The following is a 16,232-nucleotide window of genomic DNA, read 5'->3' on the forward strand; positions in this document are numbered from 1 at the left end:
TAATAATACCTAACACATGTAGCAATAATAATCATAATCATAATGCAAATACATGTAAATATATTGGACATTTTGTGGTTGTACAGATTCTGGATTTTATTGCAATAAAAATCATTTAAAAAAAAAAAAAAAGAAGAAAAATGACAGAAGAGTACAAACACTGTAGTAGGGCACCATGATACAGCATGCACAGGTGCCATGGTAACCAATACTGCATACACATTTTATACATCAATGTGTATGATTGTTACGTTACATAAAACTGGTAGGGGAAGTGTGTGTCTGTACCTTGGTAATGTGTGTGGTCGTGGTGGTACACAGAGATTCAGAGGTGATTGTCTGAGCAGTCATCAACACGCCGGGCTCGCCTTCGCCGTTACCATCCAACTGATAACAGAGGAAGACCAAGAGAGATCATTAGCTGTGCATTAACATTAGGATATCCCCGCTGGATGATGTTTGATGTTCAAAAAAAAAACTTTTCTCACAAACTAAAATGAAATGATTTCCCCTGGGGGAAGAAAGAATGAAATAACGTCTGCATGCATGCTGTTTTCTTGGGAGGAAGCTTTTTGGGACATGCTTTCAAACAAAAGCCTTAAAAAAATAATGATGAAATCTAAAACACAAATACAATGCTGACACACGAAAAAAAAGAACAAAATGAACAACATGCTCCCTGTGTTTCATTAGTGTGCACCTGTGCGGCTTCGTATGTGATGGTCTTGGTTTCCGTATGTACGATGGGCACTTCTTTTGTAGCTATCTCAGTTTTCTGGGCTGCAAACGTGTCTGATATAGTCACCATTTCTGTCTTTACCACGGGTGGCTGGGGAGGGACGAGAGAGAGAAGTGAGGGGGGGAGGATTGATACAAAGAGGGTTAATACATTAAACCTGAGACAGTTAAGGAAACATAAAGAAACATGTTGGTATCTATGCACTAGATTTGGAAATTCACTTCCAAGTCAATCAATTCATAAAGAGTTTTGTTTTTGTTATCAAATTAAGTATTTATCGTATTGAAATTGAAGTGATTCACCTGTTCCACACACAGTGGTAACACATAGCAGTAGTTGTAGATGTATAAAACACAATACATGTGAGTAAATGCAGCAAAATTCATGCAAAAAAGATATCAAGAGCTTCCAAACTCATGCGAGTCAACATCACAAAACCCACAATACGACGCCAACGACTACTTCCAACAATGCACAAGCAACAGCTACAACAGCAGCACGACTACAAGAAAAAAACATCTTTGGTGTTCAACGTGCAAAACTCAAAAAGTACGACACAAACCACAAACATGCATAAAACATGAGCCCATAAAAGAACAAAACAAAAGCGATGCTCAAATGACTGGCGAACAAAGACGGAGATTGATATGTAAACGAGCATGCAGAAAGATGACATTCAGATGAGGCGGGGTGGCATTTCCCAAAGTGGTTGGCAATGATGATTTCCACAATACCGTTACCATGGTGACCGTGACAAGCCAATTGAAACGCTAGCAGACAGAGAGAAGCATCACTGCCAAACACGTGGAGGAGGACACGCTAACACACACACACACGCACACACACACAAGCAAACACACGCACCAAATGGTGAAATAATATGGCATGCAGAGCAAAAAAAGGCGTCATGCATTTCCCCACTTAGGCCCCATTTACTTCACATCACTAACATACGATGCAACACACCACACTATGTGGGGCAGGAGTGAACTAGGCATGTATGAAGTATGATGATAACAGAAAATATATGAATATGGTGAACATAGAGACTGAAATGAACTATGAAGTGGATGGTAACTTGACACCAAAACACTGGTGATGAATTGTATCATTATATGACTCCTGAGTCTGTTTTAACTGTACTTCTTTCATCACAGGACAAACATGAGTGTGAGGATGTACATGGGGCTTAAATATTCACGCAAGCTGGAAGGAAACCGGCACTGTGGTAAGCAGGAAGGAGGAAACAAATGTGGGTGTTTTCTACAGTTGGTAGGATGGGTCAAAGCTCCGGGGAGAAGCTCCGCAGTCGGCCCAGTGAAGACTTTACCTCAGAGCAACAAATAACATGTGGCCGGTGCTCTGCTTCGACCAGAGAGGCTTCTCCGTTCATTTTAGGCTCTTCCTCTTCCTCCTCGGTGGTGACCGTCCCGGTCTCCTCGGGCAGCAGGTTGTGACCGTTAGGAGTTTCGTCAGGGGTTATCATCGGATCGTCGATGCTTTCTTCTGTCTCCCTCTCCGCTTTTTTCTCCTCCTCTGCGTTCTTCTCTGCGTCCTCTTTCCTGGACTCCTCTTCCTCTACAGGTTGGCTGACTGTAATTGGAAGGGAAGGAGCATCTGTAGCCGAGTCAACCTGCTCCTCCGCTGTCTTCTCCTCTTCCTGCTGCTCTTCCTCCTCTTCCTTCTCCTCTGGTATTTGCGTATGGCAGATGGAGACATTCGGATGGTACTCCGCTTCTTCTTCGCTCTCGCTTTCAGATGAAACGCTCTCCTGCTTCGCCGCTTTTGTTTCCTCCGCTACCACTACTTCCTCTTGGACCGTTACTTCCTGCTCTCTTGTGGTTTCCTGCTCTGCAGGCGGACCGGCAGGGTTGCTGGTCGTAACCGTGACAAGTCCAGGTTTGGGCGCTATGGAAACCTCTTGGACGACAACGGTTTCTTCGATTTCGACTTCGGTTGTCTATACACACACGCACATACATACACACATGTACACGTAGTGCACGGGACGCACGCAATGAGGTGCACACACATACACAACAAACGCATGGGGACAAAAAGAAGCATAACATGATCATTGAACACAAATAAGAAATCAACAAAAATAATATAATACGCAACAGAAAATCAGGAATCAAAAGAAGATGAAGATGATCAAACTGTGGACAAAGAGGGACAAAGATGTAAGAGTGAGAGGAAGACAAATGAATAGTCAAGAATGGACGGCTGTGGACATTTCCAGCTGCCAGTGGAAAATGGAGGTGTGAAGGAAACGGGGGATGAAAAGCGTCATGAACGGAAGGCTGGATGGATTAATAGGAGAACGTTAAGAGCACCTTTGCAGGTTCTTTGGTGTCAGAGATCGTGTTATCGGCAGCAGCTGCTTCCGTTTGGGGCTCACTCTCCTGCGTGACAGAGAAGTTACCGTCACAATCATCAATCACACACCAGCAGCGACATCATCATTGTTAACTTAGCGATATTGTGATGCTTGTTATGACAGCACGGGGGGGAAGGATTGAATGTGTTAGTTTGGATTCTCCATCCTTCTTATCTCCCTCTCCGTCCCTGGTGGACGGTATCTCATGCACAATCAAGTAGCAAGATCATTGCAGCAGGCAGTGAAAGAGACGGGATGGAAGAAGAATAGAAAATAGAAAGATCCATGGAAAACAGATTAAAGAGAATATCCCATCAATGAACACAGAAGCTTATCTTGAAAAGATAAAAAGATAAAAGAAGCATGGCATTGGAGTCAGCAGTTTCTTTTAGATGGTGATGATCACAGAAAACATGGCACACCATAATGAATTTAGTGTAGACTTTGAAATGTCTCGTGTGCCATTTTTGTCTTTTTTTTAAAGGAACAGTGTTTAGAATCTGGCGGTATCTAGCGGTGAGGTTGCAGATTACAACTTCTCCCCGTGTGCCAAGCGTGTAGGATTGCTACGTTGGCCGGCGCGAAAACGCAAATGGCCCTCTCTAGAGCCAGTTGTTGTAAGAGTAGAGTGCTTTGAGTGTGTGTGTAAGTAGGAAGTGAGTGGTGAAGCAAGAGAGAGAGAGAGCGGCGGCGATTTGAGCGAGTAACGTTGTTGACTCGGGCACAAGCAGGAAAAGTTAACAGAGTTGTGTTTGTCCATTCTGGCCTATTGTAGAAACATGGCGGTGCAACTTGGCGGACTCCGTGGAGAGGACCACGTTCCCTATGAAGATTTATTACACGGCTTTGTTAAATACTCGATTCTGATTGGTCAATTACAGCTTTCTAAGGTAATTCTTTATAACAGACCGTTGCTATGGACGCAGTTCTGATGTCGGACTCTGGCATACCATTTTTGTGTAAAATTATTGCTTTCCTAAGTAAGTAGCCGTGTAATAAGCGGGATGATGTACAGCTAGCGGGTCATTATTTTGAAATAAACCCCTTCAGTTCACCCCTCCGCAACGCCCTGTCGGGGTTTATTTCGCAACAATGACCGGCTCGCTGTACATTATCCCTTACATAAATGACTCATTCTAAGGTAACGAAAACACAACGATTCTTATTTTGAGGTGATTATACACTAAAGAAAACATACTTATTAATGTTATATTCCATTTCTGCCAATAGATCCCCCCTAAATGCTACACACTGTTCCTTTAAGCGTGATGCAAACTGTTGCTTCAATACCTGCTTCGATTTTAGAGTTATTTTTGCCTACGGGGGTTGGGTAAATAAGAGATTTAAAAAAGAATGGAGCAGATTGCTGCATTTGCATTCAATCCTGACACATTACCATCACAAAAACAAACAAGAGGAGGCCCTAACATCCATGGCATTCACAGCTGTTAGTTGTTTCAGATTAGATTTACCATGCCCATTATTCAGGATGAATGGTGGTGACACTAAATCACCACCATTCATCCCGCATCCACAGCAGGCATTATGGACATCGCTTTAGTGCAGTTTGCGGACACATCTGGCAAGCATCTTTAATTTACTGAGACATCTGAATTTACTTTCAATGACTGCATTGAGAGTAAACCGACTGCTAAATGTTCAGTAGCAGCACCTCGGTTGCAGAGAGTGGAGCAGTTGGGGGAATAAGAAGCCCGTGCGGAGCAGCGGCGGAAGTAGTAGATGTGGTTATATCGGCATCTAGAGTTGGTTCGGGAATACTGCAGGCTGATGGAGCTGAATAAAAACCAGTGCCAGAGTGTCTACTGAAAAGTACAGAAGCTATCTCCTCTTCAAGGCTCTACAGCAACACACAAACACACACAGAAAGCAGAGAGGAAGAGAAAAAAAAGGGAACTTTTGAGAGAGGACAGATAGAAAAGAAATCCCCAAGACATAAAAACAAACAAACAGAGGAAGATCTGCATACGTTAAATAAAGAGCAGCCATGCTTTTACATCTAGTAATGATAATATAAACCAGAGCAGAATGAAATAGATTTGTTCAGGAGATCAGAAACCAGCAGAATAAAACCCTTTGTACTGCAGGAAATGTATGTGATGTAAAATGTGATAAGAGTCCAGCTGAAAAGGGACAAAGAATTGGAGCAGAAGAACTATCCATATAGTCCACCAACAACAGGTCATGAAATGCCCACCATGGCGAAAGCATCAAATGAAAATGCCCACTTAAGAGTAAGAGAGGAGAGGACTTTGAGTTTTAAATCAGGTGCGCACACACACACACACACACACACACACACACACACAACACACACACACACACACACACACACACACACACACACACACACACACACACACACACACACACACACACACACACACACACACACACACACACACACACACACACACACACACACACACACACACACACACACACACACACACACACACACACACACACACACACACACAATATACTTCTGTCTACCAAAGCCACATTTGTTGGTTTCTTTGCAACAAACACTTTTGAAGCACCGCAATTATCTGCACAGAGAGCATTTCACTTGAACAATGCTTCTTTTGTGACACAGAAAGATCCAGACAGACGTACCACTTGCTGTTGCTGTTGGATACGTATCGTTGTGGCGGGAGAGGAGGTGAGACGTTTCTCCCACTGGTTGGGCTGAGGAGGAGAGGGAGGCGGCGCCTCCATAAAGGAGCGTTTGAGCTGGCTAATGCTAGCTTGGTGTTTCAGAACGTCTTCTTGGGTCTTATCATGGTCCTGATGAGGGAGTGGAGGGGGGAGGGAGTGGAGGGGGAGGGAGGGCGGGGATGGGGCAGAGTAAATGAGATAAGTATGGATAAATGAGGGATGATGGGTGGTAGAGAAAAGAGGGGTTGGGATCAAATTTGGGATGTAGGAACATAGGATAGATGAAGGGTGAGGGTGAAAGAAGGGAGAGGAGATGGAATAAGATGGATCGGAGGAAGGAGGAAGAGAAACATGAATGATAACAGAGGGAAGGTAGTAAAAAAAAGAGGGTTAAAAGGAAAGATGGTAGGATGATGAGAGAGATAAATGTAATGGGAGAAGGAATAATGAAAAGAGGAAGGGAGGAAGGGAAGGAGAGAGGGAAGGAGAGAGGGAAGAAAGAGGGAAGGAGGGAGGGGAAAATTCGGTTCAACAGGTCATAGGAACATTAGTCTGTCAATCAGGAGGAAGACGAGATGGAAGCCATGCCTCACTGGAGCCTTAAGGGGTCTGAAATCTTACATTTATTATGCGTGTGTGTGAACTTGAGTATTTCTGCGTAGGCTGCAGTGAAGCAGGGCCTCTCCATCTTGTTGAGGAGTTTTTTGTTTTTCATTAAAACCAGGTCAGGAACAGCAGTGCAGACTGCAGAACATGGAGCTGATAGTGGTGATCAGACTAACCTGCTCTCTTTCTCCCTCCGTCAATAGTATCCCACGTGACTGCTTAATCATTTTCAGTTTGTATCACTGCTGTTCTTTCCTTTCTCTCCTTATCTTTTTTCTTTCTGTCATATTCTGTCTTTCACTCACAAATAGTACTGGATACAATCAGATACAGTTATTTATTTAGAGAGGAAATTGACTGATTGCATCACAAATTAAGGAGAATTTTCCTCTCAAAACTTACTTCATCTGTATGCCATAAAGAAAATATATTTTTTTTTATGTCTTCCAACCCCTCAGCTTAGAATACTACAAACTATATAGACTGCAGACACCACCAGACATTGCATCACTATCAGTCCCACGCTGCATAAAAAGACGTTGTTGTTTTTTAGTATGTTATCAAACCACGCATCGCTCGACGCTGGCAGCCAAATCACCAGCAAACAGGAGAAAAGCTCCTCACGTGGGTGAGGGAGGCAGGATTAGTCGGGGTTAGACACAGCTGCCTGGCAATAATCAAACTCTTTGATCGATCAAGGATTGGGAACAAGATAAAATAAAGCTCACAAAACGGCATTCAACATGCACAGGCAGAGCATGCATAAAAGTCACGTTCACACACACACACCGCTGACCCTATTGACAAAGCAGCCATTGTGAACACTCAGCTTGGGAAAATTCCTGGAAGAGCAAGTCTCGACTGGACGGCTTTATAGCAAGATACAAATCAAGTAAATATTTTCCGTTTCATAGACAGAACACTGAAAAACATCTTGGTTTCCCTTGTGGTGCACTCAGTTCAACACGTAGAGGAGATTAGCAGACCTTATCAGGACATGAAACTAAAAAAATGAGCTAAAAGATGCTAAAACGCTTCGTAAAGCTGAGGGGAACTGCAGAATCGGGTGATAATTCTCTTCGGTTTAAGTGAAGCCAAAACAACTCAATCGCCCCCTGGTGGCTGGTTGCAGTATAGGTCATAAATCCCGCCCCCTCCTTGTTAGTAGATGGGATATTGGTCAAACTAAAATTGTTTTTTTGTCATTTTAGGTAGTTCTTATCACGCTGATGTGTGTTCAAGTGTTCATTTTTCTGATAGGTTTGGTTTTAATTAGTTATTTGATGCTATAAAAAGGGGGCGAGACGTCATGATTGACAGCTGTGATTGACAGGAAGTGGAGACGCGTTGTCCATCTATATATACAGTCTAGGATTTGTTACTACGAGTGACTTCCTTCAAAGTAACACAGTCATTTGATTAATTGTTGATATAATAATATTGATAAGTGCACCTTTAAGTTACATTTCTTCTATAGATAAGTTATGACAATGTTCTCAGTCACGTTTCCAAGCCCATGTGTTCAAAATGACTGCCATGTGAAGTAGGACAATTAGCACTGAAACCATTTAATACCAAAACATTTTCAATCATACAATAAAAACAAAAAACAGGAAATAGCTGGAATTGAGCGTAAACTTGATATACAAACATCCACACACATAAACTCATGCAACAGAGCCTGAGAGTGCGAGAGGGCAGCAGTCCTGTACAGTGTAGTACAGTACAGAGGAAGTTGTAGTTCTGATGGCGTCAGAGTACACAGAAAACATGTAGTTCTTATATTCGGCCATCAGACGACGCCAGTACCAACCTCCAACATTAAATTACTGTGCCTCACATAAATATTGTCCCCATGCACTCTCATTGGACTCTGGAAGGCAGACATACAGTAAAAAAAAAATGAAATAGAGAAAATTAATTAAAAAAAATAGAAATAAAAAGAATGAACTTTGTTTTAAGTCTTCAAAATAAAACAAAATGTGGAACAAAAATAAAACCATTGAATGAAATAAATGATAAATCATTAAATAAATCATAATAAAATAAATATATAAATAAATAAAAAATAGGAAAAAACTGGCAGACATGTGGTGATATGGCCAACATGTCTCAATGAAGGCTGGAAGATGGGTACAAGCACAAATTAACAACATTTTGGTATTATTCTTTGAGTGTAATGATGCTAGCGCTCGTACCCATGTTGCCACATAAAAAAAAAACAAAGCATCACAAACCAACAAACCCCCAATGTGCTTTCAGGGAAACCCCAAAGTAATGGTAAACCACAGATAAGAACCAGAAACCAAACTGAAACTGTGAAACCACAGCAGAGCAACCGAAAGTGAGGATTTTGGGTGAAAGTGCCCATTCAGGATCAGTTTTTGCACTCAGCCCGATCTGAAAACAAATGTATAACTTTATACCATCCGTTGTCAATAAGAATATTCAGATTTTTTTTTGTTTTTACAAACTCCAGATTGGGTCTTTGGTAGTTTCAAAAACTGACTCTGCATCGTGATGTTAACTTAGGGCAACTTCACCCTAAAGGAGACGTGAACCAAACCAAACAAACCAAACCAACGCGTGCCGAGCAAATGATTGACAGACCAAATAAAACAATCAAACATCCAATAATCATGTGTGAACCTGAGAGAGGGCGAGCTCACTGGCTCCGAGTGACTGTTGATGGGGGTGAAGTCAGGGAGAGAGTAACAGGACAGGTTAGGTTGCGTGCTCCACTACACCATAAAACCACTTCCCCTTCAATATCTAGCTCTTTAGCAAGAAACATTTGCGAAGCATGCTGGGTAAAGGCAGACCCTACAGACCTGGGTGGGCGAGGCCTCCGCATCACCAGGGCTTAAGTCCACCTCCTTAACCTTCAATGTCGTTGTCATGGCGTTGACAAAATGAGTAGGAGTAGGGGGCACGAAGAAAGAAAAATGTGAAATGGATGATGGGAAAAAGCTGGTTTCTCCCCCCCTACCAGCAACCTTATGGTGTCAGGGAGCACTACTGGTCATGTGACCTTCGCACCACAGGAGCAGTAACATGAAAGGAGTCTGATAAAGGGAGGCAGCAGGTGCTACTGACTGCTCTCATCGTATATTACAAGAAGATTCAAAGTCTGTGTCGAAGTATATTTCTACCATATGATGCACATATAGTTACGGTTTTTCCTAAACAACTTTTTATGTATAGCATTCCTGTCTGGAAAACAGCTGACGAGTCTACAATACAGTTTTACATCCACTGTATCTACCACAAGTAAAATGCCACCTCTACTATAGTTCCTGTGTAGGTTTTTAAGGACACAAACGCTACTTTGTATTCAAATAGGACGATTATGGAACTATTCTCTGGGCGCTACAATGTTTTCCAGCTTTTACTTTAGTAGACTTATAGTCACTCTGGCATTTAGGCACAATATGTCAGTATTATTTCCAACCAGTCTTTGGATCACATGTCTGTTCCACCTGCATCCACAGCTTCATTTTCCAAGAAAACGCCAAAAGGCCACCACAAAAATGCCGTTAAAAACAAAGCCAACAACGGACGGGGGGTTGAGGAGGGAGTCCTGAACCTCAGGGATCAGGTGATACACTGTTTACTCTTAACATCCATTAGCAATAATATACAAATCAATAAGCTTTCAGTGCTACAGGGTTGAGCAAACTACTCTATCTGCATGTACAGTTATAACATCTAATAAACAACTAAGCTTTCAGTGCCGCCCTTTCTTTGCACTACAAAGGCAAAACATAGCAGCTGAAAATTTTGTCAAAAATAAAATTATTTTCTTGCTAAAGCGCTTATTTTTTTTTTTACATATCATTAGGGCTGCACAATTAATCAAACATTTTTAATCAATTTTTTATTATAATTTATCAATTAATTATTGTGGTGCTTTAGAGATGTTCACATCATATTCTACAGACATCTTTGTTTAGTACAGATCTCTGCATATATCACACCATAATCATTTGAATAGCTTTTTCAGTGAAAATTAGAATAACAATGTAAATACCGTTCCATCTAATATCACAAAACATATCGCAATTGCAATATCCGTCAAAATAATCGTAATTAGATATTTTTCTCAAAATCGTGCAGCCCTAAATATTATCAATTTATAATGTCGCTTCATTTGATGAGAGACATTCATCTGCTGAGTGCCTCTTTGAGCATGACAACTACTAACAACTCATTTTAAAGATTTTGAAACAACTCTGAAAAAGTGCACTACGTGTTATTGTTTTTTGCCATCCTGCAACTCTTTCCATCCCTAACAGTCTCTGTACAGTATTTATATATCTCAATATACCAAATATCTTTTCTCTATATTAACAACATAATATTTTCTCTATGTCAACATTGTGTATCCTTTATAAACTCTCTTTAGTATTTCAGTATTTGTTTTAATACTTTGTGTAATCTTACTTATTCTAATCTTACTATATAAACAATACAGTGGGGATTGGCAGGGTGCAGGGATGGTGAGCAAACATAAGATATTTAGGGTAAAGGACGAGGTGGTGGTGGTGGCGGGGATGAAAGTACAGACATACAGTTTATATATTCAAACATAGAGGAGGTAAAAGGAGAGGGGAGTGGTAGAGGGTGTATTTAAGCAGCGGGATCGCACATCTCTTGCTTCCAGGTAGCGCTCGCGCTCGCGTGGTGCCTGATGCGCGGAGGCGTGTGCGTCGGTGTGAGAGGAAAGCTTAACTGATCCTCGGACTGATCATTTGGCGTTTCTGTGATAAACACGGGCAAAACTGCCTTTCGTTGTTTGGAGACCACGTTCTCTAGGTAACACAGGGTCAGGCCGAGGGGTGTGGCTAAAATCAGGGCTAAGACCAAGGACTGGCTCGCCGTCAGCATCACGGCCAATAGGAAGACGACTAGCAGGCAGGGCAGGAACAGAGGGGAAGGGTTTAGGAGGTAGCGATGTATGGATGGGGTTAGGTTGGAGCAAGAGAGGGAGGAGAGAGATGGGACAGAAAAGAAATAAGAGGGCAGAGAGGAGAAAGAGGGGAGGGAGGAAAAGGAGGAGGCAATTGGAGGACAGGGAAGAGAAGAAATCGAGGGCAGATGTAGTCGTGCTGGACGCCAAAGAACAGCAGGAACCAAACTCATAACTTTAGTGGGCAAATGGCTCGTAATGAATGCCACAAAACGAGTCAATTTTAATGCCAAACGGTTAAGAATTTGACGTAATCTGGGTTTAACGATACATTTGGGCGCACTGACTGGCAGCTTGGACGCGGCGGGAGTAAAAAAGCTTGGTTTCTTTGTTAATCCTGAAAATATCTTTGTGGGCAGACACCTGTTTCCATTCTTCCCCCAAACGGAGAGAAAACACAGGATGAAAGAAACATATTTAACCACACCCCTCAGAGAGAACCGGCTCCACCAATTTGGCAGTGCAGCTGTTGCTCTGGTTTCAGCCTCGGCGCCCTCCTCAACTACGATAACCTCTGATGTTTGGGAGCTTGTGATTGGGGAAGGAGGGTTTTGTGCGAGGTGTTCGACATCAGCCAGCGGCTGATCGGAGAAAAGAGAGAAGGTGTTTGAGGGGAGGGCCCAGAGCGCGTGCGATGCGGTCGCGTCGTCGATAAGGTCGTCGTCTTCGGAAATGTCTGACAGGCCGTGGTCGAGCTCGGAGATGGTGTCGAGGGACGGGGGGAGGGAGGAGAGGGAGGATGACGAGGAGAAGGAGAGAGGAAACATGAAGATTGACTGATTGGAGGAGGTGAGATGCAGGAGAGAAGAACACACACAGGGAGAGAGGAAGAAGGAAAAAGGAAGGGAAGGACAAAAAGAGGAGACAGAGTGGGTGGGAAAAGAAAGTAGAGACCCGTGCACACACATCCACAAAGTGTACAACAAGCAGTGAAGAAGTAAAAATAAGTTAAACATACAACAACCGACGCATTATGCATATAAAATATCATTTCATGTTTTCATGAAATGATGACAAAATGCAACAGGGAAGTGATAAAAGCAAAAAAAAGAAAGGGAGTGTGTGAATGAAAAAAAGAGAGAGGGAAAGAGACATAACATTAGTCAGTGAACAACACACCAAAAATAGGTTAAAAGTGAACACAGGGTTGAGCAGAGTACAGTTGTGTGCAGAAACGGTGTCAACGGGGTGCCGCCACTGGACGAAGAGGTCAATCCCACAGTGCGAGGGGAGGGAGGAGAAAAGGGAAAGTGGGGAGGTGGAACAGGAGGCATGCATAACATACAGTAATACTCTATATATACTAAGTAGTGGGCATAGATCCCTGATAAGGTACAGGACACTCTTTAGTAGACAGCAGAGTCGTGCCAGAAGACGTCAATGTCGTGTCAAATCGTGTACCCCTGCCTGGCAGCCTATAATAGCTGCTCTGTAGTTATGTTAAGACCCAAAGGAAACCATTAAAATGAAGATAATCATATGTATCCAGTAAGCATTAAATGAAGATGTGAATCTTTCTCTGTCAGTCTTGTTGGTCACGCACATATTCACAGCTTAAGGGGACAAAAGTGAGGATGCCTCCCTTGATCCTAGAGGAGGCAACGTTAAGTATCTAATGTATCCTGTGAAAACAGAAATGACATTATCATAGGACAAAGTCTCAGTAGAAACCAGATAAAAGCACTATAAGCTTCCCAAAAACCCCGGTGCTATTCATGGTCCCGTAGTAGTCAGCTATTCACTTCAATGCCTCTACGTTGAGTACCAGCTTTATGAGGCGTTGGGTTGGCGTAGAAATAACAGCAAACGTTGTGTACCATTTCATTGTTCTAACACAAATTGAAGCTACGACCCATTATGTTTGTCCTCACACATGTACAACTTCAGATGTGAGAAAAGCCCACAGTGAAGTTCTTTGCACACCAAGTCTGTCATCCGATAAAAAACGTTACCTACAGAAACCTTGCACACTGAGTCCAGTGCGAAAATCAAACCTGTTCCGAAAACTTAAATGACGGACAAAAGTTTTGGAGTTGGTGTGTAAATGTGATTGACACAACGTGAGGTTCAATTTCTAATGAAAAATATGGACTTGGTGTGCAAAGGCCTTAATACTGCTGCAAGATTCTTCATATTATTACATTATTAGCATACCAACCCAGGAAAAATGCATGTAGTAGTTATAATGTTAATAAATTGTTTACTTTTACACACTCTTAAGGATACTTGAATGCAAAAACAGAGATGCTTGTATACACTAGGACGTGCCAAAAAAGCCACAGCTGGAAACATGTTGATTTTTCCATCGCCCACGTATATAATGTCTCTCTCTTTGATACACAAACACATAAACAGTTCCTGTGGGACAATATGAGCCTCCAAGCAATAACATAATGGCAACAACAAAGAAACAAAAAAACACTCGCTGCCTAACATTAATATATATATTTCGTTTCTTTCCTTCTTTTTCTGTGTACACAAATGCATGTATCCACACATGACGAAAACACCATACACACCTTAGAGTCAGAGTGGAGCTCCAGGTGGGGATCACGTCCGTTCTCAGATGTGGCTTCAGTTATGCTGATCACCGGCGCTAAAGAATGAGAAAATAAATACACAAAATAAATTAATAAAAATAAAACATAACGTTCAATTTCTAAATTCAACACATAATAAAACTGTGTGAGTCCTCTACTGACAGGAGATGTATTTTCTTGTTCACTTTAAGGTCACTGGTTTGTTTCTCTCCTGGGACAAAAAACACTTTCTACACAAGAAGGTCAGATTATAGCTACTATTGTAAAAAGTAGTAGGGATGCACCGATCTTTTCAATTCAATTATACGTTTATATAGTATGAACATTATATTCTAGAATTTTAATTTCTGTTTTGACCAATTTGTCGCTGCATTAAAAAAGGTTTACACTTGAATTGTAATTCCTGTTAATTGCTGGTGCATGATTTATTATTTTGATAATAAAAAACAATTCAGTACATTTATATCTATGTATTTATTTGTTACATTTTGTTTTACAAAGTTAGGATAGCAATGTTTGTGGCTCAGGAAGTAGAGCGGCTCGTCCACTGATCGGAAGATTGGAAGTTTGATCCCAGGCCTCTCCAGTCAGCACTTCAAAGTGTCCTTGTGCAAGATAACGAACCCCAAATTGCTCCCATTACCAAGTCCATTAATTAAACACTGGTATCGGATCGGTACTCGGAATCGGCAGATACCCAAAGCCCAGGTATCGCTATCAGTACTGAAAAAGCCAGATCAGTGCATCCCTAGTAAAAGGACTTAATTTGAGGTATTAAACTGCAACAACTTAACAAGGATGATGTCTTGCAGTGGAACTATGTGTCCAGCAGGGGGTAATGTAAGATAGTGGAATAACCTGACACATGTGAAGCAGCAGTACACATGTGAAGCAGCAGTACACATGTGAAGCAGCAGTGCACAGCTGCATGAAGTGGGATCTGTGAGCAAAAGCTGGAAAAGACGATGTGTACTCTTTTCCCCAAACAATAAAATATGTATTTGATGTGGCAACGGCTCAATGAAAATATTAATTAGCAACAATCTTATGCAGAAATTAAGAATAAATTAGTAAATTATTGAATGCGATCACTGCTCAGCCATCTCTCTGTACTGTATCTACATGCTGTGTTGCTTTCATTGTGAAGTCCTTTTTTTTCTTTTTAGATACACAAAACATTCTTTCTTTCCATCTCTTTCTCTCCATCTCTCACTGTGTGACAGGAAACATATGCTGCAGCTATTTCCTGTATCTGGTCAGACACTAGCATTTCACATCCAAACACACACAGAAACACACACACACAGAACGGCATGCAAACCCTCCACCCACGACCCCCACTTCCATCTGCCAGTCATTCCTCTCACTCCTCTTTTCATCCATCTGTCTGTCCACTCATTAAATACTGTTAAATGTGTGTTACCTCCATCCAGACTGCGGCTGATGCGTTTGGATGAGGTGCGTTCAAAGTTGGGCGCGGGTCGGTCTATGAGGGAGCTGGCCACACGGGTCTGAGCCTGGGTTCGCCCGCTGTAACGGAACTTGGAGCCCAGAGTCAAGAAGCGGGCCTTGGTGGGAGGTTCTGGTGCGTTTAACCTACAGAAAAGAGACAAAGATGGATGGAGGGAGGGAGGGAGAGAAAGGAAGATGGAGAAACGGTGAGAGGAGCGTGAATTTTAAAACATTTTTTATAGGGCTGTGAAAGTTAACGCGATAATAACATGTTTACGCGATTTTGTAGCGGGCTCAGTTTTAAAGCTAGAGTGAAGATACTGGCATCATATGAAACTAGAAAACCTAAGGAATTGGTCCATTGGCAGCTTGTTGTGAAGGAGGCTAACTAATGTTCCAAAGTTACTCTAGATTTTGGTGAGGAAAAACTGTCCTGGCCAATTTCAAAAGGGTCCCTTGACCATGACAAGATAAGAATGAAAATGGGTTCTATGGGTACCTACGAGTCTCCTCTTTACAGACATGCCCACTTTATGATATTCAAGCTAATCAAATCAACACACTGACAGTTGTTGTTACCTGTTGGGCTTGAGTTTGCTATGTTATGATTTGAGCATATTTTTTTATGGTAAATGCAGTACTTGTGAGGGTTTCTGGACAATATTTGTCATTGTTTTGTGTTTTTAATGGATTTCCAATAGCATATATATATATATATTTGCATAATACAAGCATATATGCCCACTCCCATGTTGATAAGCGTATTAAATACTTGACAAATCTCCCTTTAAGGTACATTTTGAACAGATAAAAAATGTGTGATAATTTGTGATTAATCATGATTAACTATGGACGATCATGCGATTA

At 41.9% G+C, this 16,232-nt stretch overlaps 1 protein-coding gene across 18 annotated transcripts in view; it reads right to left on the reverse strand.

Annotated features, from left to right (window-relative positions):
* Window positions 1-16,232, reverse strand: part of epb41l2 (erythrocyte membrane protein band 4.1 like 2) — a 62,557-nt gene that overhangs the window by 5,785 nt on the left and 40,540 nt on the right. For 5 of the 18 annotated variants that reach the window (XM_074615919.1, XM_074615920.1, XM_074615910.1 and 2 more), the window contains exons 13-22: window positions 15,337-15,509; window positions 13,893-13,969; window positions 9,236-9,286; window positions 9,054-9,086; window positions 5,757-5,927; window positions 4,792-4,977; window positions 3,076-3,144; window positions 2,070-2,699; window positions 701-829; window positions 289-387 (exon numbers count right to left, since the gene is read on the reverse strand). In XM_074615919.1, the coding sequence (XP_074472020.1) occupies window positions 289-387; window positions 701-829; window positions 2,070-2,699; window positions 3,076-3,144; window positions 4,792-4,977; window positions 5,757-5,927; window positions 9,054-9,086; window positions 9,236-9,286; window positions 13,893-13,969; window positions 15,337-15,509 (1,618 nt within the window). The other 13 variants (XM_074615925.1, XM_074615923.1, XM_074615908.1 and 10 more) reach the window with 12 other exon arrangements.

The sequence above is a fragment of the Sebastes fasciatus genome, chromosome 18 (assembly GCF_043250625.1).
Source record: "Sebastes fasciatus isolate fSebFas1 chromosome 18, fSebFas1.pri, whole genome shotgun sequence".
In the NCBI taxonomy this organism is placed as follows: Eukaryota; Metazoa; Chordata; class Actinopteri; order Perciformes; family Sebastidae; genus Sebastes; species Sebastes fasciatus.